This window comes from Balaenoptera physalus (genome assembly GCF_965194825.1).
Source record: "Balaenoptera physalus genome assembly, chromosome: 5".
NCBI classification, from domain to species: domain Eukaryota; kingdom Metazoa; phylum Chordata; class Mammalia; order Artiodactyla; family Balaenopteridae; genus Balaenoptera; species Balaenoptera physalus.
This window is the reverse complement of record NC_138884.1, coordinates 130,078,999-130,104,418: the sequence shown is the minus strand read 5'-3', so window position 1 is coordinate 130,104,418 and position 25,420 is coordinate 130,078,999. Positions and strand designations below refer to the sequence as shown.

At 39.2% G+C, this 25,420-nt stretch overlaps 1 protein-coding gene and 1 long non-coding RNA gene across 3 annotated transcripts in view; one reads left to right on the top strand and one right to left on the bottom strand.

The window, feature by feature from the left end:
- LOC309661398 overlaps positions 1-25,420 on the bottom strand; it is a 461,885-nt gene that overhangs the window by 276,447 nt on the left and 160,018 nt on the right. The window lies entirely within an intron of this gene.
- The window catches only part of PRDM5 (PR/SET domain 5), a 219,351-nt gene that overhangs the window by 176,563 nt on the left and 17,368 nt on the right, over positions 1-25,420 (top strand). For both annotated transcript variants that reach the window (XM_082462852.1, XM_082462853.1), the window contains exon 15: positions 13,988-14,092. In XM_082462852.1, the coding sequence (XP_082318978.1) occupies positions 13,988-14,092 (105 nt within the window). The remainder of the gene's footprint in view (positions 1-13,987; positions 14,093-25,420) is intronic.

Sequence of the window (25,420 nt, the reverse complement as noted above, 5' to 3'; positions counted from 1 at the left end):
TTCACAAAAAAAAAAAAACTCACCCATTTGTAAAAGAAGATTGAGCTCAGATTTACTCACTGAACAAAACTATGTCAGATGAAAAGGGTAAAGAGTGGAGATGCTAATTTTATGAATTTCTTCCTTTTTTAACATTTTAGGCTGACCTACTTTTTGTCAAAACATTTTATGACTTGACACATTCAGATATAGCAAGATCTCTGCCAGGACAACTATGGAATTCTCACCTGTGCAAATAGACAGGCTGTTTTTTTCAGCATCTTTGCGGTTTGAAAGGGGCAGGTTATGCTACTAGCTCCTTGCCATCTGTGCAGTGTGTTGATTCAGAGATGTAATTTATATTGATGATATGATTTCCTCTGACTTCTGCCCACTCCTTGATGGGTTTGTTTCACCTGTTGACATGAACTTGGCTGAAATGACTGCTCTGTTGGCTATTGAAATGGGTGAATTAGTTGCATGTGTGATAGCACCTTTCTGCTGTGTTCTTATTATTTTCAAAATTGTGTAATGGGATAAGTATGTTATTCTTTTAGAATTAGATACCCTTTTTCTAGGGATCTGCATTTATGTAATTCCTTTCTTCTAGAGACCTCTGAATAAACTTTATGGTTTTATTCAAGATGGATTACACTTGCCACCATCACATATATCAGAAAGCGTGCTTGTTATTTTTGGAAGTAGGCAAGTTGAATTAACTCAATTCTCTGTGGACTGATTGCATCTGCCTCTTAAATGTAGTCTGTGACTGTATTGAGTTCTCATTCACATCATTCTCTGTACCCCTATGTTATGCCCCCTAAATCGACAGGAATATTTGGTATGTGCTGAATACCATATTTCAAGTTGTGTAGCCACAAAAGCCACACAAGTAGGACAAGTACACCTCAACTCCGTCTACTCCATCTGCCCGGTCTTTGCTTGGCAGACCTGTTGGAATCTTCTTGAGGATAAAGACCACATTTTAAACCTTGTTGTGTTTCCCACAGTTCCTAACACAATGTCTTGCTCAATATGCATGGGGACTTTTGCTGATAAATTTACCCTCAATTACATCATCATCTAATCATGGGAATTGTCTTGATTGCTGTCAGCTCACTTGTAAATAGAGCTTGAAACATTTAAATTAATTGGTTTGTAAGCTTAAAATATTAGTTCAAATGTAGGAAAGGACCTTTTTAGAGGAAGTGGTGAGTATTTTTCTTCCTAAATTTGCCTTTGGTGGTGGATTACTGTGTCTGAGACTCTACATTTCTTAGGAACATTGGTAAATAGAGATCCCTAGAACATGCAAAAACAGAATTAGGCTGTCTTAGACTTGTAAGACTTACTTTGATTTTCAGTAGCAAATTTTGGGGATACAAACAAACAAAAATGTTGAAGACAATATGTGACAGACGAGTCAGGCAGTTGCATTACCAGCCTGTGCTCTCGTAACTCTGACAGTTTGTTTCTCATAATTGGTTTCCATTTGGATTGTTATTTGAAATGCAGCATTTTTGCCTTGGACACTGTATTTATGTCTTGTCTGTGTGTGTGTGTGTGTGTGTGTGTGTGTGTGTGTGTGTGTATGTATGTATGTATATATATCCTCTATATTTTTTATCATATTTATTTCCCTTCTATTTCTTTCCTTTATTTTTGCATTATAATTTGCATATAATCTTAAAGTTTACTTTATAATTTTTAAGATGGTGAGGATAAGTTTTTCCTTATTATAAAGTTTTCCTGTTCATATGATTAGTCTTCTTTTACATGATTTTTGAGGGGAAAAAAGCTAAACAGTTTTTTTTTTTTTTAATAAAGCAGGTAGGCTTTTTTTTTTTTTTTTTTTAATTTACTTTTTGGCTGCGTTGGGTCTTCGTTTCTGTGCGAGGGCTTTCTCTAGTTGCGGCAAGCAGGGGCCACTCTTCATCGCGGTGTGCAGGCCTCTCACTATCGCAGCCTCTCTTGTTGCGGAGCACAGGCTCCAGACGCGCAGGCTCAGTAGTTGTGGCTCACGGGCCTAGTTGCTCCGCGGCATGTGGGATCATCCCAGACCAGGGTTCGAACCCATGTCCCCTGCATTGGCAGGCGGATTCTCAACCACTGCGCCACCAGGGAAGCCCCAGCTAAACAGTTAGTATGCAGAGAAAGAGTTTCCCTTTAGATAATTTAAACAATAACACTCTTTCACTTAACCAGCATTCCTTTTCTTCTAAAGATTCTTACAATGCACAGATCTCATATTGTTCTCAGAATTCTTATCAGCAAATATATTTTCAGCTCCTTTTGAGCTCCCTTCATGTGTATAAGAAAAACACTCCTGTCTAAAAGAACACTCGCTTCCATTTTTAGAGCTGGGGGTTCTTAGACTGTGTTGAACATTATCATTTTTAATAGCCAGCCACTGACTTCGAGTTTCTTGTTCATTATCATATAGTTATATAGTGTTATGCTTCAGTCTGAGCTAGACGTACTCTCTGTCTCTAGAATAGAGCTGCCGTAATAGGACGTGATGGTCGGGAAGATGTAGAAGGCAGAATGCTTTCATAGCTACATAACCGAAAGCCTAACTTAAAAGGGCTTAAACTGTGGTATTTATTAAGTCCCATAACAAGACTGTCAGAGGTAGGGCCAGCCTGGGGTTGCTTTATGCAGTGGCTCAGCAGGGTCTTCCGTGGCCCAGGTCCTTTCATCCCTCCTGCCGTCCTCAGTCAGTTCCTCAGCAGCCGCTCGGGCATCACCTCTGTACGTGGTCGGCCCCATCAGGCAGAGGAGGCCTTTTCCCGAATGCCCTGTGGACTTACTTTCTCTTCAGTAACCACAGACATGTCATATGCTCCAGTCTAAACCCATCACTGCAAAAGAAATGGAGTTTCCATCATTGGCTCAGCCTAGCAGTTTCAAAACGGGTCTGCACATTAGAATCTCCTGGAGAATCCCAGGCCACACCCCAGAGCAGTGCAGTCACGCTCTCTGGGGGATGGGTCACCGGCATGAGCAGTTTTTGAAGCTCCCCAGGTGATTCCATGGGCAGGCAGGTTTGGGGGCCAAGGCTGAGCCTGATCAAGGTTCCCTCTCTTGGCTGGGCTCTGGAGTCACCTGTTCCAGAGTGCTTGACCAAGGGAGGGGTGTGCATGGGGAGGAAGCCACAGGTCACCACAGACCCCAGCCCTGGAGTAAGAGTGCCTTATTTTGAGTTCTGCCCTCTCTACCTGATTGTATAAACCTTGGAAATATTTTTAAATTAATGTTTCTTCATCTGCTAAGTGAGAATAACCATACCAATTTGCAGCATTGCTTAACAATTAAATGGGGAAAAAAATCCTTAAAAGTTCCTAGCACTTTGCCAGCCATGAAGTAGGCAGTCTGTTAACATGCACCAGAGTGCCCTGGTGGTAAAGCATAAGTAATAGTAAGAGAAGGGGAGATAGACGTTATTGCTGCTGTTGTCGTAATTATTACTATTACAGTTATTACTTGAGAGGATGGTGGACCAGATCGTAAGTTCTTACTGTTCTGTTCTGGTTGCACATTAGAAGAAGCACCTTGAGAGCTTTTAAGAAACACCAATGCCTGGCCACACCTAGACCAGATAAATCAGTCTCTGTGGGGTGGGACCCATCATCAATATTTTTAAAAAGATTCCCAGGTGATTTGAATGTGCAGGCACGTATGAAATCCACTGGGCTAGAGCTTAGGAGAGTGAAAGTATGAGGGAAGTTTTAGTTAGGTTGGTTTATCTGACTGTTCCAAATGGACCAGTTTGTGTCACCCCTGTGGCCACTAGAAAACAAGGTTTTTGAGCTACTTTGGGCAATTTCTTGCTTGGTTTATGCCAGACGAGCTCTTCTATCACCTCTGTGCTCTCAGTGATAGGACTTTCTTCCAGCCATGTCACTTACACACATTATTCTATGGGCTTCAAGAGTGGATTAACTAAAAAGTGACTGAGTGCTTCCTTGTTTCTATTTAAAGTCTGTATACATCCCTTAAATATAAAAATTATATTCTGTTTACTGGGCTTATTTTTAGTTTTCTGTATGTGAACTGTGCAGTACATTTTCCCAGTTTACACAAAGTGTGTTTTCCATTAGCTACAATGCAAGACCAATTATGGATGTCTTGTGTAGAAACCTGCTCTAAATATTCTCCTAGCTTTCCGTAGGCTTCCCTAAGAGTTAGAATCTTTAGGTGCGTTGTTTACTAGGCCTTGGGTATGTTTTGTCATACGTTGAAAGATCGCACCAGCTATAAAAATAAGACGGTGAATAAAAAGCCACAAAAGCTATAAACATCTGTAAAAGAAGTTTTCTAGGCGAGGCTGCTCGTTAGAGCGAAACTCAGTGCCTTTTGATGGTGTGCAGCTGGTGGCACGTGCACTTTCGGAAACGGGGCCCTTAGGAGGGACTGTCAGATATATGGCCTGCCGTCCTGTGGGCCGCTGGGCTGCGTGTAATAGCAGCCCCTGGGACCACCCTCACAAACCCTCCTCTAAATGCCACCCGTAATTCTGTTGCCAAGTGGATGTTTTATAGAAACAGGTTGTCATCTTTTGGTCCCAAAGCCAGCGTCACCAAGAGAATTAGTTGGCTCCTAGGAAAAATCTGGAAATTTCAGCATGGGCTTCACAGAGTCTGCCACGCTGAGGAGCACACGTCAAGGCTGACCCCTGGTCAGTGGTCAGGGCCACTGCACGACGCTGCCTGGAGCTTTCTTTTACTCTCAGAGCATCTGTCATGTGGAGTCCCACGTGAGGTCCAGACGCTGACCCAGTTACACAAGACGCCCTCTTCTCTGGAGGCACGTTTGAGCGAGCAAGCTGGGCGTGCTGGGCTGGGAGAGAGGAGCTGGGTTTCGGGCCTCTGCTGCTGGCCAGGCCGCGTCTCGTGGCTTACAGCCGGGCCGGTCACGGGAGCGCCGGGTCATCTCTGAGAAGCCATTTCTGAGACAGTGTTTCTGACGTCTGAGGTGGCTTCATTTTTACCCAGTCCATCTTCCTGATAGCAAAAAGGGTCCCTCTAAAAAAAGACAGGATCTTTCGAGCAGAATGGTGATGTTTAAGTTTTAAAATAACATGAAACCAAAAAATAATAATAACATGAAAGCAATTTTTAAAAAGTCCTTTAACTTTTTATAAAAAAAATTTCAAACCTACAGAAGCAGAGAGAACAGGATAATGAATCTCCATGTACCCTCACCCAGGTTCAAACAAGTATTCATTCTTCCTCCATTTATAACCTCCCTACCACCTCCAGCCATAAAACTTGGAATTTTTATATGTAATATTTAAATGATATTTAATTCAAGGTTTAGGTGTAATTATATTTTAGAATTTGTTCACCTGGATGATGATGAAACTGAATCATGGACATCCTGTGATCAGACATTTTTATTCTAGACCAGTGCTATTCAAAGTATGGCTGAAAAAACAGTACCAGCCCACAAACTCTTTGTTTCTGGTCTGTGATGAAATAAGTACGAAAATTGTGAGGAAGTGTTTAGAACTTTTATAGCATTCTGACGCTGCTGCACATCTAAATGCACGACCATTTTTTTTTTTAGTAATTCATTTTAAATATATTTTAGAAAAGCATCAGTCAGCAGCACATTGAGAAAAACACAGTCTTTCACTACAGATGGTTCCAGAAGCACTCTTCTGTACAGTGCTTTTGCCATTTTGCCACTCAGGATACATTTGGTAACATGCGGAGATATTTTGAGTAGTCACAACTTGAGTGGAGGTGCTATTGATACCTACTGGGTGCGTGGGATAGCGCCCCTCCCAACCAAACAAAGAATGATCTGGCCCTAGATATCATAGTACTGAGGCTGAGGAACCCTGGTCCGGGTCACAGCGGAGCTCTGTGCCTTGTCTCAGGAACATTAGGCAAATGGGTCTTGCCAAGGTGCAGACTAGAAAGAGGCTAAGACTGTCTGTATATGATCTTGCCTTACACTTGAGGTGCCATATTCCACTTTGGAAATTAGTGAGACGCTCTGCAGATGGAAAAGTCTGAGGGTTAAAGGACATTGCCCCAAATCCTTTAAAAATATAATGTAGCCCTTTTAGTTACAAGTTGCCCATTTCATCTCTGCCAAAGTTTGTAGCATGTCCAACAGGAGAAAGTCAACCACTACTGTTGCAGCTGAGAAAATGGGAAACTAAAACCTTACAAAATTTTTGTTTATTTAGAAATTTCATATTTAAGAAATGTATAACTTAACAAAATGAAATTCATGCATTTAAGAAACTCACAATTCGTATTTAAGAAATACATGAACCTCTGCTTCATGAGGTGTTTTGGATTTTCTTTTAAACTTAGAAATAGGAAGTGATCATCTAGTAAAAGACTTTGTTTTTCTGAACTCTAATAGGGTAAATATTAATAGCTATAAAATAACCTTAATCTAGAAAACGTAATCAAGTGAAATTAATTTGTACCAAAAGATAACTTTTAATTCTAACACACTTGTGTGTGTGTGAGAGAGGGAGTGTCAGAGACGCTTGTTTCTACATCTGTTTCCTCTTTAGTGAGTTTCTTCTCTCAAATTGTACTCGATACCCAGGTTGCTCACATGGAAATTATTTCATTAACAGCACAGACACTCTTGGTCTCGTTACAGCTTTGAGCAAGACAAATAGAGAAAAGGTTTGTCCATCAAGTGAACAAACTTTCATTGAAGGTATAATAACCAAGTGTTTCACTCACAAGTTGAACCCACTCATAAGCAAACTGTGTGTATATATATTCAGAATACCACAGGCTCTGACAGTCTTTACCATACTCACTAGCCTGCCTGTGTTCTTTTAATTGCTTTACTAATTTTCCTTTCTTAATTGTATTGAGGTCAGGCTACCACTGCCGTGAAAGAACATTTATTAACCATCATTCCATGACTTCCTGACACCGTTTACACTGACCTCTGACTACATGGGAAAATGCTCATTTGTGATATTTTCTTTTTCTATTTGATTGTGGCCTAGCACAAAAACACTCATAGGGAATCTTTGGATTATGTATCTGTGGCATGTGGATAATCTGCCCATGGTCCATCCTTGTCTTTGGTACTCTGTGTGATGGGGGACGTGCTTCTTTACCGCCTGGCAAGCAATTCTTAACTATGAGAAAGCCTCCAATAAATTTCTATTTCAAAGAATTTCAACATTTAGACCCCTCCAAGATTTATAAACAATGTGATTTTTTCTACAGAGCCCTCTGAAATGATTTTGAAATTTAGTCATTCAGTTTATGTTGGCAAGAAATATAACATCTGAAGTTTCTGTTCCTTTAATAGATGGGCCCTAGCACAAAAATATGACTTTTTATTAGCTACATCACAAGGTGCAGGGCATAAGAGCTCTATAAATCCTACCTTCTGAATGAATTCTGCCAAACGCTGTTTGATTAAAGCTAGGCTGATTAGACTGCTGATGAATTCTGCCTTTGGTAGGTTACACAGTTTAACTGACAAATAGATTGCCTCCATTTCGTAATGGCTCCCCAGTTATGATGACAAAGGACAAGCTATTTGTCAGTTAAACTGTATAATCATTCAGAAACAGAATTCATCAAGAACCTAATCATTTTGTCTCTAGGTAAATCCAGCTAATGAGTTAAAATGTGTAATTTATACTATGCATTCCATTCCGAAACAGTTACAGACAATTTCCATAATACTTCACTGAATCAGACTTTGTGCCCAGTTTAAAGATTTCATAATGGAGGGAAAGATAGCGGAAGAGAAGTAATGAAGTTAGGATGCGATTCACGTTAAGAGGACGATGTTGTCGTGTTCTTTGTCGGGGAGGGGTGCCGAGGCTTTGGAAGCCCAGCAGTATCCAGCCATGCTTGCCGTCCCGCCGCAGCGGCCTGCAGGCTGTTTTCCGGTGTGTCCTTGGGAAGGGAGTAGACAGCTCAGCCACAGCAAGAAGCCTGTGACGGCCTCCTGAGCTTCCTCTGTCCCGTGGTCTCTTGCCGTGTCAATCACTAATTACCTAACCACCATCATCTTCAGTGAACCTTAACGCAAGGATAGGCAGTGAGTGAAGATCAGAACGGAAGTTCTCGTGAACCCTTGCGCACAAGTGTGGATTCTTCTGGATTGCTAAGTTAGGGCTGAGTATACTCAGGAATGTTCTAGAGGCAGCAAAGATTTTTTCACAATTTTCAGAGAAAGGAACAGGAACAGGTGAAGGTGTCTTTGCGATAATATGCTCTGTACCACTCAGCTTACTCTCTGTGCCTGACTGTGTTTACCATGTGAAGGGTGCTATTTTTTTAACATGGCTGATCAGGAGTAGTGGAAGAAATTAGTAAGGAAGGGGGGATGAGAGTTTCCTTTCTGAGAAAGAAAATGCATGTATTTCCTCCTATTTCAGTTCATTTGATATTCTTAAATTTGAGATAAGTGACCCATGACCTCCTGGCTCTTCCTCTGGCATAAAAGCTTTTTCTGGAGCAGGAATTCTCTAATACTTGCTTTGGCAACATTCACTATAAATTGGAATCCCTTCCAGGGTGGGCATTAAAGGTCCTTCCAAGGAGTACTGTAAGGCAGTCTGACCAATATGTGTCACAAGTTATATCCCTCCTTGTAGGATCTTCAGGAAAAGTATGGACTCTTTGAGTAAGAACTAGGGGTGAAGGAGACAGACAGACCTTTGAGGGATAAACATGGCTTCTTCTTACGATACTTTGCTATGGCCTAAGCCCTCGGAGAGCCCTTCTTTCTAGACTGACAGGGAAATATGATTTTGGGGTCCTTTGTGAGCTTATCTGAGAGCAAAAACCCCAGGGAATTCCTGGCTACAAATGGTTCTTGGTAAAGAAGAGAGAGTCCAGGCAAATACAGAGCTACTTAATCAAACGGGTCCCTCTTCCAACGGTGATTCTCAAACTTTCTGAAGTGGAGGGACCTTACTAACATTATAAATTTCACCCCCCACTTTCCTGCCAACATACACATAGAAACACATGATGGCTGTTGCACTTTTAGTGTCTTATAGGAGAAAATAATTAAGTGGAAGTGATATAATTCAGTGGCATTCGTAAATGAATATATTGAGTTAATCACCAATAGGATCTGTAAACATTTGAAAATATCACTATGTGGGTGAGTGTATGTGTATGTATAAGACATTTATTCAATCCAAGCCAATGCATAACGTATTTGAGACTTCAAACCTCTGGTGATAACTGCAAAGCCCCTGTGATCCACCAGAATCTCCATATACTGGCTGGGAACCTCTCAGTGTCCATAGGGCCATCTCTAGGATGCTTACCTAGACAGTATCTCCTATGAGGAAATTGAGGAATGAGTGAGAGGGATGGTCTTAATCAGTGATGCTCAGAACTTGCTTTTCACTGCCTTCTCTTCCCTGAAACTTCTCTCAGGATGTCATTCAGCTAGTTGGTCCTGTCTTAGGTTGTTCTCTGCCAGACATTTACCTGTCATTGGCAGCTGCCACAGTGATGTGCCTCTCACTTCTTTACAAGATCTCGTTTTACAGATAAATTGCAGGGAGAAAAGCTTTCCTTTTTTTTTCTTCTCATATACATTGTATTGATATGTTTTATATGCTTTAAAAAATTAAGTTACATGAAACATTTGGATATAATAAAAGCTTAATTAACAGTCACAGGAATTCCCAGAAAATTTCTGATCTAAATACTTAGAACTACATTTTCCTTTTAAAGTTTTTTTTTTTTTAAACTAGGCAGTATTTGAAGAAATAATAGATGCTAAGAATAATGCAACATGTGAAAAGAGATTGTGTTTATTCAGACTAGAGGGAAAGGCCATAAACATCGTATTTCGTAGACTGCCAGTAAAATGCAATTACTTTTTTCCTGTTGATTGTGAACAGTCAATTAAAATACATTTTTCATGTCCTGAAAATTATACATACAGTTACTTCCGTTTCTGGCAATATGGTAGACTCCATTTCCTGGAAAAGATACCCCGTACAATGCTATCAATGCTAGGTAAAATAAAGCAAACAGCAAATATCTGAATGTGTAAAAAAAAAGTAACAGTGATCTCCAGGACCCAACAAACAAAACTGAAACCCAGCTCCAGAGTGGTGAGGTCAAGTTGAGGATGCAGCACCTTGCAGGGTCTTTATAGTTTCGGTAAACTCAAGACTTGGTTTTTAATGGTGATGGAAAAGGAGACAAGCTCTGGGTTCAGGTTAAAGGGCAAGATGGAACCACATCCCCCCATAATTCTGGGACCTCAGAAAGACTATGCTCAAAATGAAATCAGAGGCTAGAAATAATCTACTTTTGGCAAACAGCAATGCTCGGGATGTTTAACTGTCTTGAAGTAATTGCTGGCTAGAGAAACAGTTCTCCTTAGAGTTTGTAACCACAGTCCTTCCCTCAAGTGTGTTTGGAGTTTTCAGCCTTAAAATGCTTGCCTGACCAGAAAACCCTCGGGCAAGAAGTAAACCTAAAATGGTCTTTGATTGATAGCATCCTGGAGTGCCTGGCAGAAGCAAACACAAATGCTGTCTGGAGGGACTTACCCTCAACCTGGGGGTCACAGGAGTTTAACAGCTAAAGACCACCAAACATGAGTTCATGATTTCAAATTCCAGAAACACCCAAGGAAACAAGAGCCATGAACAGGAGACAGGAGAAACCACAAATAGCAGAACTAGACTTCCATAAAGCACATAAGATAATGATTTATCAGATGAAGAAAGTTGTATAAATGCCTAGAATATTTTTAAATAGGCATAAGCAGCATGAATAGAAAGTAAGATTGTATCAAAAATTTAAGCATAATTGAAAAGAACCAAATAAAAAGTTCTAGAAATTAAAAATACAGTACAGGAAATTAAAAACTCAAGTGATCCTATTAGGTAGCAAGTTATTCATACCTGAATTGAATTGATCAACTGATCCTAAAGAAATTACATAGAATGCAATACAAAGAGATGGAAATGGCAAAGGCAGGTTAAGAGACATGAAAAATAGAAAGATCTAATTGGGGTTGTAGGCTTCCATTCAATGACAAATGAGAAGCAAAGCCACTTTCAATCAAAATCAGAATTTACTATCAACAGATCCTTGGAAATTCAAATATGTAAGAAAGCATGAAAAGTAGAGAAATTGTTAAAGTGTGTAGGGCTAAACCACACTGATTGTATAAAATAATAATGATTCCATACCGGGCATTAAAAATCAAGATACAAATGAAATACTGCTACACATAACATGTAAGACAGCATTCTAAAGGGCATGTTAATTAATACGAGGTAAAGTAAACTTTAATTGTGTTAAATGTACATGGTAAAAAGAATTTTAAGGATAACCAGTAAAAGGATAGAAATAGAGTTTGTAAGTTCTATAATAATGCAGGGGGGAAAGGAAATCCAAAACATGAAAGAAAATATAGGGGAAAAAACCTTAGAAAACAAGCAAGGTAAAAGCAGTACACAAAATAAAATGTTAGAAATTTATGTACACAAAATTAAATGTTAGAAATTTATTTAAATATATTAATAATGATAAATATGATACTATTATATTTTATTTATTATAATGGTAATTAAATTCTATTATAACTATAATTTTTAAATGATAATAAATATTAAAAAGCGAAGTTCACTATCTTAAGAAAAGTGCCATCGGTTTGGGTTAAAAAAATTGAGTCGTATGCTGTTTACAACAGACGCTTATCATACCTAAGGATATATAGACTGTTTGAAAGTAAAAAGATGAGTATACCAGGCAAATCCTAATTTTATTTTTTGCCTCTCTTTTTAAACAGATATAGTTGACATATAACATTGTATAAGTTTAAGGCATGCAACCTGTTGATTTGATACATTTGTATATTATAGTATGATTACATCATAGTGTTAGCTAACACCTTCATCATGTCATGTAATTATCATTTCTTTTTTGCAGTGAGAACATTTAGGATCTAGTCTTTTAGCAACTTTTAGCAATTGCATACTACAGTGCAGTTGACTATATTCACAATGCTGTGCATTAGATCTCCAGAACTTATTCATCTTCTAACTGCAAATTTGTACCCTTTGACCAACATCTCAACAAGTCTCCCAAACCCCAGCAGATACTAATTTTAAAAAGCTTTTATAGCTATATTAATACCAAATTAATTTTAAGGTAAAAAGGATGATTACAGAAGAAGAAGGTCACTTCAAAATGATAAAAGGTCCTATTTTCCAGGAGTAGAATAGTTTTAAACTTACATATACTCACCGTGTACCTAATGAGAGTTTCAAAATTTGTAAACTACAATGATAAAATTATAAGGATATACTGGATATTGGAGTGTAAAATGGTTTACTCACTTTGTAGAGCTACTTGGCCATTCCTAGAAAAGTTGAAGGTGCAGTTCCACTTCTAGATATACATGCCGTAGGGAATTATGCTCACCTGTGTTCAAGTATACATTTACAAGAATATTCAGAACAACTTTATTTGTAAGAGTGAAAACTTGGGAAAAACTTAACTATCCATCACTGGAGAATGTAGCCATTGAATGTAATACTGTACTCACTAAGAATGAATGAACCGGAGCTCACGTTCACAAGAATGTGCCATTTCTTAAGCTAGCCGATGGGTACATGTATGTGTGTTTGATCGTTTACATACCGTTTTGTAGGTCTGAAAATTTTCATAATAGTCTTTTAAATACCAAGGAGAAAATATAAATAGAACTTGTCTACTTTAATATGAAATATAAAACATATATATACACTACCTCAATTCAAAAAGTGTCTATAACAATATTTTTGAAGCTATATTTGAAAAAACACTGCAATTTTACTTTAAACAAATCTGTTTATCAATGCACTATTTAGTAATTAGTGGCCTGCTGTTTTGATGAAACAATGTTAATTAATTTATTTTGCAATTTATTCCAAGCTAAAAAGATGGTGATGTAAGTTCCTGGTATCAAAGATGGCTAAGGAATTTGGATAATTTTTTCCTTTGCCTATGGATATATTTCTTTTCCTTAAGAGTCTATGACCAGCTGTAAAAAAATGCCTCATTTAAAAAAGTAATTTAGATTTTATAAAAGAACATCCTACCTAGGAAAAAAGATTGGACAATAGAAATGCTAACACATATATATGGAATCTAAAAAAAAAAAAAAAGCTTCTGAAGAACCTAGGGGCAGGACAGGAATAAAGACGCAGAGGTAGAGAAGGGACTTGAGGACACGGGGAGGGGGAAGGGTATGCTGGGACAAAGTGAGAGAGTGGCATGGAGTTATATATACTACCAAATGTAAAATAGATAGCTAGTGGGAAGCAGCCGCATAGCACAGGGAGATCAGCTCGGTGCTTTGTGACCACCTAGAGGGGTGGGATGGGGAGGGTGGGAGGGAGACGCAAGAGGGAGGGGATATGGGGATATATGTATATGTATAGCTGATTCACTTTGTTATACAGCAGAAACTAACACACCATTGTAAAGCAATTATACTCCAATAAAGATGTTAAAAAAAAAAAGAAATGAAAATACTTAAAGCACAGTTGAGCTCTAACTTCTTAAATTTACCCCCAAAATCTGTTGAACATTTGGTTCTGAGCTTTCATTCCCAGGAATCCCTTTGAGACAGCGAACAGTTTGCACCATCTAAACCAGGGGTCCCAAACTGTCTTGCTCCACGAAGCCCTCATGGCAGGCACTCCGAAACCAAAAGAAAACATAAGTTCAGTTCAGTAAGGAGTTAGGTCACAGCAGTCATGCAGAATGTCCCTTTGCACAGATAGGACTGCATCTAAAGAAATGGTGTGCAGTCTAGTGTTGGAACTGTGAACCACCTGGTAGTTTTAAGACTGCCCAAGAGATTTTGAGTACTCCTGTTTTCCCCTGAAAATTTAAAATAATTCATGACACCACTATGAATGTGCTGCAGCACCTTGCAGAACTAGATAAGACACCCTCCCACGTACGCCTTCATAAGGCGGGCTGTGCATTCACTCGAATTCATGGTCTCTTTTCACTGACTGCAGGAGAAGCCATACAAGTGCTCAGAGTGCAGCAAGGCCTTCAGCCAGAAGCGAGGCCTGGATGAGCACAAGAGGACGCACACCGGAGAAAAGCCTTTTCAGTGTGACGTGAGTTTGGCTTCCCTTTTCTTCCCCTAGTGTCCTCCGGTAACCTCCGGTAACAGGAGATACGTGTGTGTGTGTGTGGGTGTATCCATGCATCTATTTGTGCATGTATGAGAGAGAGTGTGTGTGTGTGTGTGTGTGTGCGCGCGCGCGTGCTTTACAGTGCTGATCTGTGTCTATTAATGTCTTGTGCTCTTTATACCTTTTGTTTGCATAATCCATGTAACCACGTTGTAGCAATGTTTTTTATCCTAGTTTACTGGCAGCAAATGAACTCTGATTTTCTTTAAGACATGCTTGTACCCTGTTTTAATGCAATTGATTTGTTCTTCCAAGGTATAAATACGTGATGATTCAAGACAGCTTTCATGTGTCTGTCCAAGTCTTTGACAGGTTAATGATAGTTAAACCAGAGATTTAACTGGTTATAGATATTATTTATTTTGTTAAAGCCAAACAATGAATTTCTAAAATATGCATAAACTCCTTTGTTTAAAAAACGCCACTGCTAATTGTTTAGATTTTCTGCTTATGACATTTGAAGTGAAATGAAATTATCGACGTAGTTCACATTATTAATGAAAGGACAGAAATACTACCATTGTCAGGAAAATTAATTGGATCATTGATTAATTTAGAGAAAAATGGTTCCTCGATGAACAGCATCACCATTCTGTGTAAGATTGACAGTTGACAGAAAATTGACACAGGTGTTAGGGAAAACACTTCTTGTTCTTATTTCTAACACAAAAATAGCAAAAAAAAAAAAAAAAGTATTAATGTAGTTCCATGTAAGAAGAAACATTAAAGTTGTAATCTGTGAAATTGCACAGTACATAGTTCTCTTTAAATGTTGAGGGAAACTTGAGTACTCAGTCCCCTTGGCATATCCCAAAGGATAAAGGATGGAGTAAGCAGTCCATATGAAAGGAAACTCACAAACATAAGATGTTTTCCTTGTCTTTCCATGAAACTCTGGTGGTAAGGTTAAGGCAACATCGTACTCCCAGTGGGCCTACTCATAAAAATACCTTTATCAACAGAGAACTTCTTTAAGGAGAACTACTTGTAGAGGAAGAAGTGTACGCGTGGAGAGCTCTATCCTGAACTGGAGTTACAGCCAGTTTCATAAGTTAATGGACTGAACGTTCAGTCCACTGGTGCTTTTATTGGAAGCATTTTCATAAAAGCAAAACTTTTTTTGGGTTATTTAATGGCACAACTACACAAATAAGTGATGGGAGATAGAAATTAAATATTAACTGTGTATGGACATCTTCCTTCCATCACGCTCTACCTGACTTTTATTTATGCTGAATATTTTTGTGGACTGCTTCCTTACATAGACTGGACCATGATGTTATTTTTTAAAAATTATGTTACAAGCATGATTTTCTCTATCTACTTCTATCCCATTTACTTCTGTCAGATGGTCAAATCTCTCTGAGCCTTACCTGCAGTCCGGACTGGTCTGTTGAGGAGAGATCCAAATTTAACGCCTCCAAAACTTCCCTAAAATGCAGCCTGGTCAGGGAACTGGCTGTCTGTTCCAAAATCTTACTCTCTTAACCTACCCATTCCAGATAGAAGTCATCCTTTCTCACCCCACTTCCAGTCTATCTCCTTCCTAAATAGTTCTCAAATCCATTACTTCCTCTCAGTTTCCATTCCCACTAGCAGTGCATAGCCTGGACCCTCACCTCACTATTTCTTATTACATCCAATCTCCAGTGTATGTGCTCTCCACCCCACCAAGGTGATTTTTTAAAAATCGAAGTGAAATTCACGTAACATAAAATTAACCATTTTAAAGGGAAACACTTCAGTGGCATTTAGTACATTGACGGTGATGTGCAGCCGTCACCTCTGATTCCAAAACATTTTTATCGTCCGCACATAAAGTTCCATACCCGTTAAACAGTTATTCCTCACTCTCCCCAGACCCTGGCAGGCACCAGTCTGCTTTCATTTCCATAGATTTACCTCTTCTGGATACTTAATATAAATGAATCATACAGTATGTGACCTTCTGTGACTGGCTTCTTTCACTTAGCACAATGTTTTCAAGGATAATCTACATTGCAGCTGGTATCAGTACACCATTACTTTTTATGGCTGAATGATACTCCATTTTATGTCGACAACACAATTTATCTGTTCATCAGCTGATGAACATTTGGGTTGTTTCTACCTTGTGGCTCTTGTGAACAGTACTGAGACAAACGTGCGTATACAAGTTTTAAGTACCTGTTTTCAGTTCTTTTGGGTATATACCTAGGAGTGGAATTGCTGTGTCCATATAGTGATTCTGTGTTTGACTTTTTGAGGAACTGCCATACTGCTTTTCACAGTAGCTGTACCATTTTATATTCCCACCAGGAACGCACAAGGATTCCAATTTCTCATCCTTGTAAACACTTATTATTTTCTGTTTTTTAAAATTATAGTCATCTTAGTGGATATGAAGTGGTATATCATTGTCGTTTTGATTTACATTTCCCAGAGGATTAATGATGTTGAACATCTCTCCATGTACTTGTTTGTCAGCCATTTGTGTATATTCTTTGGAGAAATGTCTGTTCAAGTCCTTTGCCCATTTTAAAATTGTGTTGCTTGTCTCTGTTGTTGAGTGTGAGATACTGGATACTAGACCCTTATCAGATATGATTGCAAATATTTTCTTTCATTCTATATGTTCTCTTTTTGCTTTCTTGATAATATCCTTTGATGCACAAAACTTTTCAGTCTTGATGAAGTTTAATTTACCCATTTCCTCCTTCTCATCATGCATTTGGTGTCATATCTAAGAATCTATTGCCAAATTCGAGGTCATAAAGATTTACCCTTATATTTTTTTCTAAGAGCTTTATAGTTTTAGCTCTTACATTTAGGCCTTTGATCCTTTTTGAGTTAATTTTTTGTATATGGTGTGAGTTAGAGATCCATTCTTTTGCATTTTTTTCAGTTTTTTACCATTAAACATGATGGTAGATGTGAGTTTTTTATAAATGTCCTTTATTGTGTTGAGGATGTTCTCTTCTAGTTCTCTGAATATTTTTATCAAGACAGGGTTTTGAATCTTGTCAAATGCTTTTCTGAATCACTTGAAATTACCATTTTCTTTCCTTTTGTCCTGTTAATGTGGTGTGGTACATTGTTTGATTTCCTTTTATGTTGAACTACCATTACAGTCCTGGGATAAGTACCACTTGTTCATGGCTTATAATCCTCTTAACATGATCTTGGATTCAGCTTGTTAGAGTTTTTTGTTTTGTTTTGTCTTGTTTTTTTGTTTGTTCATTTGAAGATTTTTTCATATATATTCATAGGGGTATTAGTCTGTAGTTTTCTTTCATTGTAATATCTTTGTCTGGCTTTGGTATCAAGGTCGTGCTGGCGTCACAGAATTAGTTAGGAAGTATTCCCTCCTTTTCTATTTTTGGGAAGAGTTTGAGAGGATTGGTGTTAATTCTTCTTTAAATGTTTGTTAGAATTCATCAGTGAAACCATTGAGTTCTGGACTTTTCTTTGTTGGGAGGTTTTTTGATTCAATTTCTGTACTTGTTACAGGTCTTCTGAATTTTTCTGTTTCTTCTTGAGTCTGTTTTGGTAATTTGTGTATTTCTAGGAATTTGTCCATGACAACTAGGTTATCTAATTTGTTGGCATACAGTTCATAGTGTTCTCTTACAATCGTTTTTATTTCTTTGGGTTTGGTAGTAATATCACAGTGTGACTTTTTTAATGTAAACTCAATCATGTGCTTCTGTATGATGGCTTCTCACAACCTATAAGGTAAAATCTGCCTTCCTACTTGACTGAAAAATTATTATGGTCTTTCTCAATTCTTATTATTTTATGTCTTAATAATCTTATCTGTCAGTACTCTGCAGTTTCTTTGCACTAACACTTAAGAGTTTCCTGAAGCAGTGATACTGTTTCATATCTCTGTCTCTTGTTCCAGGTACCTTGCATACACTGTTCCCTCTGCCTAGAAAGTCTTTTTCTGCTCCTGTTCCCACTGTCTACTATATATATATATATATATATATGGTAGAGATATACCATATATATATGACATTTGAGTGGCATTTGAGCAAAATTGTAAAGAAGAAACTGATACATATCCATTTCAGTTCTTGACAGTTTTGCTCAAATGCCACCTCACTCATCAACACTACTCTAACACCTTAGGCCCAGTGGTTCCATGCCATGCAGCTCCCCCAGCATGCCATACCTGTTCAACTTTAAATATCTTTAGCTACTACACATATGGTAGATGACTTCCAAATCTTCCTTTCCCTGCCTAGATTTCTCTTTGAACTCTAGACAGATATTGTGAGGTGCCTATGAGACATCTCTCCTGTATTCCGGACTGAAATCATGATCTCCCAGCCATCTCAATCTCTCAACATGTTTCCTTCAACTACCCATCTCTCTGAGAACTCCACTGTCTCCAAATAGCCCAAGCCAAAGGTCTGAGCCTCATGCCAGACACCTCTTTTTCCCTGAGCCATGACCAACAGCATCATCTAGTTGAGCTTCTGTAGTTAGAAAGACACAGTGATATTAGTCTCTGATTTCACTACAGTCCAGAAATATGTAGGTGTTATTTCCACCTATAGGAGGCAGTTGAGGCTCCCTGGGGTTGAATGACTTGCCTATCATTCACTGCTTGTAACTGGCCAAATCAGGATTCCAGGGATCAAACCCATGCAGCTTCCTCTCAGCCCCAGTAATTCCTGACCCTCTTTGCTTGTCTATATTTCTCAAACCTATCACCTTCTCTAAATTTCCATTGCCACCTTCACTTCTCTCTTTCTGTCACCCCCTACATCCAATGCAGTAGCAAATCTGATTGGCTTTGTATGTAAGTTGAGAATGTGAACACTTCTTACACCTCCACAACTACCAACCTAGTCTCCTGGAACAACACAATAGCTTTTTTTGGGGTTTTTTTGTTGTTGTTGTTTTTAAGATTCTTGTATTTTATTCATTTATTTATTCATTCATTCACTTTTTGGCTGTGTTAGGTCCTCGCCTCCACGCGAGGACTTCCCCCAGCTGCGGCAAGCGGGGGCCACTCTTCATCGCGGTGCGCGGGCCTCTCACTATCGCGGCCTCTCTTGCCGCGGAGCACAGGCTGCAGACGCGCAGGCTCAGTCGTTGTGGCTCACGGGCTTAGTTGCTCCGCGGCACGTGCGATCTTCCCAGACCAGGGCTCGAACCCATGTCCCCTGCATTGGCAGGCAGACTCCCAACCACTGCGCCACCAGGGAAGCCCCACAATAGCTTTTTAATTGATCTCTCTCCTTCCATCTTTGCTCCTTAGTCTGTCCTCAACTTGCCACCCACAGTGATCTTTCTAAAACCCGAGTCAGATTTTACGTATGTGTGTGTAGATTACGTATGCATTACATTAGTCTCATTGGCTCAAACCCTCAACGACCGTCCATCTCATTTAGAGTGAAAACCAGAGTTGTGCCAGCGTCTGGAAGTGGCCACGTGACCCGCACCCCCCGCCCTTCTGCCCCAGCCTCTCTGGCTTCACCGCCCCCTCCGCCTCACTCCGGCCACATGGCTTCCTTGCTGCTCTTCCAGACGCGCTGAGCACAGTCCTGTGAATAGGTCTTTGTATTTGCCGTTTCCCCAGCCTGGGACGCCCTTCTCAGGCATCTTTATGACCTGTTCCTGTGCTTCTGTCAGCTCTCGGCCCAAATTTCTTCCTCTCTTATTTCCATTACTTTCTTATCCCTCACCCCATAGTCGTCTTCTCCTTCACTGTACTTACATCCGCCTGAAATATTACGCATTTGTTTGTTTAGTTATTTATCATTTATTATCAGCCCCGTGACCACAGAGGTTTTCGCTATTGTTTATTGCTGTATTCCCAGCCCTAGAACAATGCCTGGCGTATAAGAAACATTCAAAGAATATTTTAAAGGAATGAATAAATGAATCAATGACCACTGTCTGAGTTTATGTCCAAATCATTTCTGGCTTGGTGTGGAACATTGTTTGGCCTCCTTGATTCCAGTTGTATACTCTCTAGCTTGCTGACTAAATTATACTTCGGTTTCAGTCTCTTCTTCAAGTCCCACCGCTTGCAGAATATACATCCTTCCAGTTTCTTATTATGATTATTAGAGTCTCTAGGATTTGGCTCCAGCCTTCTAACTTCCTTTTCAAGTTATTCCCCTAACAATGTCTCATCTTCAGCCTTAGTGAACAGTTTTCATTCCCCACCTGAGCCTTGCTCTTCACCCCTCTGTACCTTTGTACATCTTCTTCCTTCTCCCTGGAATGTCACTCCCCACCTTAGGACGTGATAACCCCTGTGCATCCGGGAAGAGTCATCGTGCCCTCCTGTGTGCCTCTCTTGGTATTGTGTTCGTGGCATTACGAGTATTTCTCCTTAACACTGTGGACTCCACTGAGGCAGGGCAGAGTGCTCTTTGTCATTGTTCTTACTGAATTGGTGGACACACTGTATGTGATAAATATTTGTTAACTGAAGATGTCTATAAAATTCTGACATTATCTCCAAGGACTTTCTGTTAAGCATGCTGTTTCCCTTTACCTTAAGACAAAATCAGTTTACCTCTAGCCTAGAGAAGGAATAAAATATTTCCCCATTTTTTGGGAAAGTGAATTAATACTAAGTTGGAGTAGGCTGAAGGGTTGTGTAAGAATCACATGTGGAAAGAAAGAAAAGAAAGCATCTCTGTGGCACTATTGGAACTCCTTGCTCTTCCCTATTTTTAAAATGACTATAAAAGACCTTACATATGGCTGATTTATACAGAGCATCAGTTTGAAGTCTCTTAATGACTGCATTTAAGTTCATGAAAACATAGCTTTTAATGTCTAGGTAGTCAGTTTCACAACCGTGACATCAGCTACTCTCTGCTGACATTTAATCCTCTGCCTTGGCCCTCGTTCAACAATCTGTTGGATTGTTCCAATCCCACGTCCTATTGGAGCTTCTCGAACTCCTTAATTCTGAGCCGTCATCAATGACTTCAGCACCCTGCTCAACTTCCTTTCCATTTCTCCAGCTTGCCGCTGCCGTAATTTTCCCTTTGTGACTATGTAAATGGACTTGCACTTCGTATCCCTCACAACACACTGGTGAGCTGAACTGTCTGAGAACCTCCTTTATTTGTTCAAAGAGATTTTTATCTCTTAAAAATGGTGTCCGCCAGGCAAATGGAAGAAAGTATAGTGGGCTCACATATCTCTGTTTGAAGTGAGAGACTTTTTTAATAGTTGGCCCTTGGGGGGTGGTATAGACTCTGAACCCAGACTGTCTGGGTTTAAATCCTGGAGACCGCTTCCTCATTCTGTGACCTTGGGTAACCTGCTTGAGACAGAAGTGTGTGTGTCAATTTCCTTCTGTGAAATGGGGATAATACCTAAAAGGGTGGTTGTGAGCATTGAACAAGCTAATGTTTAGAAATTGCTAAGGGTCATTCCTGGCACATGGTGAAAGTTGATGCCAGCCCTTAAACCTAGTCCTGGTGCCAGAAATAAATAACTAATAAAACAGTGAACAAGATGCCATGTCCCCTGCCCTCATAGAACTCACATTCTTGTGGAGTACAGACTTAAGCAAATAAACCTGAATAGATGTCTCATTGCATTTTATGATAAAGATTGGAAAAGGAAAAAATGGAGTGGGCTATGAAAGAGTAGTTAGGGAAGAATTCTCTGAGAAAGTGACTCTAAGTAACCTAGAAGATGAAGAGGAGCCGTGGGGGAAAGAGCATTCTAGGCTCAGGGAACAGAATAAATCAAGGCCTGTAAGTGGGAAAGAGCATGCAGTGTTAGGGGAAGTAAAAAGGCAGGTGGAGCTGGAGCCCAGGGAGAGAGGAAGAGAGGGGTGCAAGGTAAAGTTGGAGAGCAAACGTAGCCTTTCAGCCACATTAAGGAATTTATTTTGAATCTAATTTCAACAGGAAGCCATTGAAGAATTTGGTATCTATTGTTCTTTTGACATGAGGTTTAGAGAAGGAGCCAGGGAAATAGAAAATAGGGAATAAATTTTAATTCTATCTTACGCATGATCACAAATTTTCATTTGTACTTATAAAAACAATTTAGAGTTTCTTTTACTTGAAAATAATCTCTAAAGACACCTTCTTTGGTTTCTCCAGAATTATTCCACAGCCTTTGGGTTATTTATATTGCTCACAGGGATTGTATCTATCAATTATCTACCTTTCCCTTTCTTTCTTTCCTTCTTTCTTTAGTTCAACAGATATTAATGGAATGACTACTCTTGCCTTCCTGTTCCTTAGGACTAGTAAGGAGAGACATTAAAAAGCACACAAATAATTAATTACACTCGAGGTAAGTGTTATAAAGGAAAAGTAAAGGCTACTTACTAGGAGAGCATTTAACGGAAGACTTCTGTCAGAAAGATCATACAGGCCTCCCCGAGGAATGCATAGGAGGCAGCTAGAAAAAGAGAAGTGAGAAAGTCCTGAGGCAGGAAGGCTGTGGTGTCTTCAGCAGCCTACACTAAAGCTGATTAGTTGGGCTAGAGTTTAGGAGCTTCCCTTAAAGTAAGTAAGGACCCAGTAAGGACCCATGGAACAGTTTTATGTAGTGAAATGACATTTATACTTCTAAAAATCCCTCCACCTGCTGGGTGGAGCATGGACAGAAGGGGATAAGGATGGATGCCGAGAGATTCAGATAGTATTTATCACCTTTTGACAGTGTAAAGTTGTCCATACATTACAGGGAATTTGCATCTCCTCTCCTATATAAAATGCATGCAGCAACCCCCATTCTTCAGGACAGTTACACACCTCCCCTAGTTCCAAACATTTCCTGAGGGGAGGGGAAACTGTACCACCCATTTGAGAACCACTGACACTGGCTATTGCAATAATCTAGGCTTTGGTTTTCAGAGTGAGGAGCTGCATATCCCAGGAGGCCTAGGAGACATCCACTGGGAAATGGGAAGGAAAGATTACAGTTTTGATCCCTGCTTATTGTGTATTTTAAAACTAAGAACAAAATTAAACTTTATTATCATTGAATAGCAGGCTTGACTTCGGTGCCCTCTGTTACTTTGGTGCCCTTGTTAACAGCTGGTTTCTTGTGACGTACAGTACTAAATGTGATCTGAGGGAAGAGTGGCAATTCCATGGTGATGCAGGTTGTCACTTGTTTGTTTTCCGTGCTTGCTAGGATTGCGACTTATGTGTTCCCAGTTAAGTGGAGATATGGATTCTGTTATCTGTTTTTAAATAAAATAATCTTGTAGAAAAGAGTCCTTTACAGAAACTACAGATTGAAAATAATATTAATAATACAGACACAAGGTAACAAAAAGAAAACAACAGAGTTAATATTACTAGTCAGCAGCAAATTTAGATTAAAAAAATGCCACCGTCGTATCTGGAAAAAAGTAAACCAAAAAACTGAAATTATCCAGAAGACATTTGAAATATGTATTTGTCTACATTTTTGTTAAAAATTACTTTGACCCTAAATATCATATCTTAGATGTTGCCTAATGAAAATATGAAGTCATAATTATTAATACAAAAACGTTTATTTCATCTTTTTCACATTCTCTTAAAAGTTTGTCTCTAATAATATAACTTATAAATACCTTAGTACACTTGGTATATTTTATTTAAAAATACAGATAATAGGTGCATGCTGAAACGTTTTCTTATTGCTAGAGAAGCACTGGTCTAGGCAGGTAATGGTTTTCACTCAGGCTGTGGCAGCACAGATGGAGACAATTAAATGTCTTCTAGAAATGTGTACAGGGAAGAAGTGGTAATTGACTAAATGAGGTGGGGATGAGGGAGACATTGGATCAAGGCTGACTGCCAGATTTCCAGCAAGTGTCAGATGGATGGCACATTTTTGTTTTGAGAATTAGATTTGGGAGACAAAGAGTCTTTTTCTTAATTGAAGTATAGTTGATATACAATGTTATATAAGTTACAGGTGTACAATATAGTGATTCACAATTTTTAAAGGTTATATTCCATTTGTAGTTATTATAAAATATTTGCAATATTTCCTGTGTTGTACAGTATATCTTTGTAGCTTAATTTATAACCCTATAGTTTGTACCTCTTAATCCCTTACCACTATATTGCCCCTCTCTCCTTCCCTCTCCCCACTGGTAACCACTAGTTTGTTCTCTGTATCTGTGAGTCTGCTTCTTTTTTGTCATATTCACTAGTTCGTTGTATTTTTTCGACTCCAGTTCAACTTTTGACTTACTAAGTTTGCAGCCCCAGTGAGCTGTCCAGCAGGCAGTTAGATCCTCCCCTGTGCAGATCAGGAGAGAGGACTGGCTTCAGAGATAAGATACTGGCGAGTGATCTCCACATAAACAGTAACACAGAGCACGACGATGATGAAGATCACCAGGGGAGGAAACGCCTAATGAACGAAGAAGTGGGCTGAGGAACAGGCACTGAGATCCAAACTTCAAGGTTAGGGTGGAGGAGGAGCCTGTACAGGAAAGTGGAGGGGAAAATAGAAGGAAAACAAGGAGAATAGGTCCTTACGGACACTAAATGAAAGGCAGGAGGGGAGTGGCCAGGTATGTCAGATGATACTGAAACTTCATGTTAAATGAGGATGCAGGAGTCCCCGTTCCATTTAGCCATGTGGAGGTAGTTGGTGACCTCTCAAAGCTGTTTAGGGAGTTAAAGCACTTGACGCATAAGTGTGATGGCAGTGGCCTTGAGGCACGCGTGGAAGATGAGGATGGAGAACCTTCACTCAGCCAACGGTATTTTTTTCATTCCAAAGTAATATTTGGAAGTTTGTTTCCTTTTTTGTTCCAGAAAAATTAGGAAACACAGAAGGGAATAAAGACAGAAATAAAATGATTCCAAATTTCTCAACTGATGTCAACTAATATGAACATTAATCTCTTGATATTTTCCTCCAATACTTATTTATACAGATACAGTTACCGTCTTTATTTCAGTATTGTAAATTGTGCATTAATCTTATTCTGTTTTCTTCCCTTTACATTTTCCCTTGCCTTTACATATTTTTTGAAGTATGATCTTTTTTTAACAGCTGAGTAGTATCTCTTCATCTTGTTATATCAAAATGAATATACTCATTAACTTTGGGCAAATAAGTTATTTGTAATACTCCACTTTTATAAATAATTCTGGGATGAACATCTTGTATATACATCTTTGACTAGGAGCTATCATACTGGTAGTACTCCTGGTTCTTTTAAGGCTTGTGAAAATACTAATAGTAATAATCTCTGTCCGTCCAAGGTGCTTTTGAGGAAGGGCTACTCAGTACCATTGCACTCTCATCAGCACC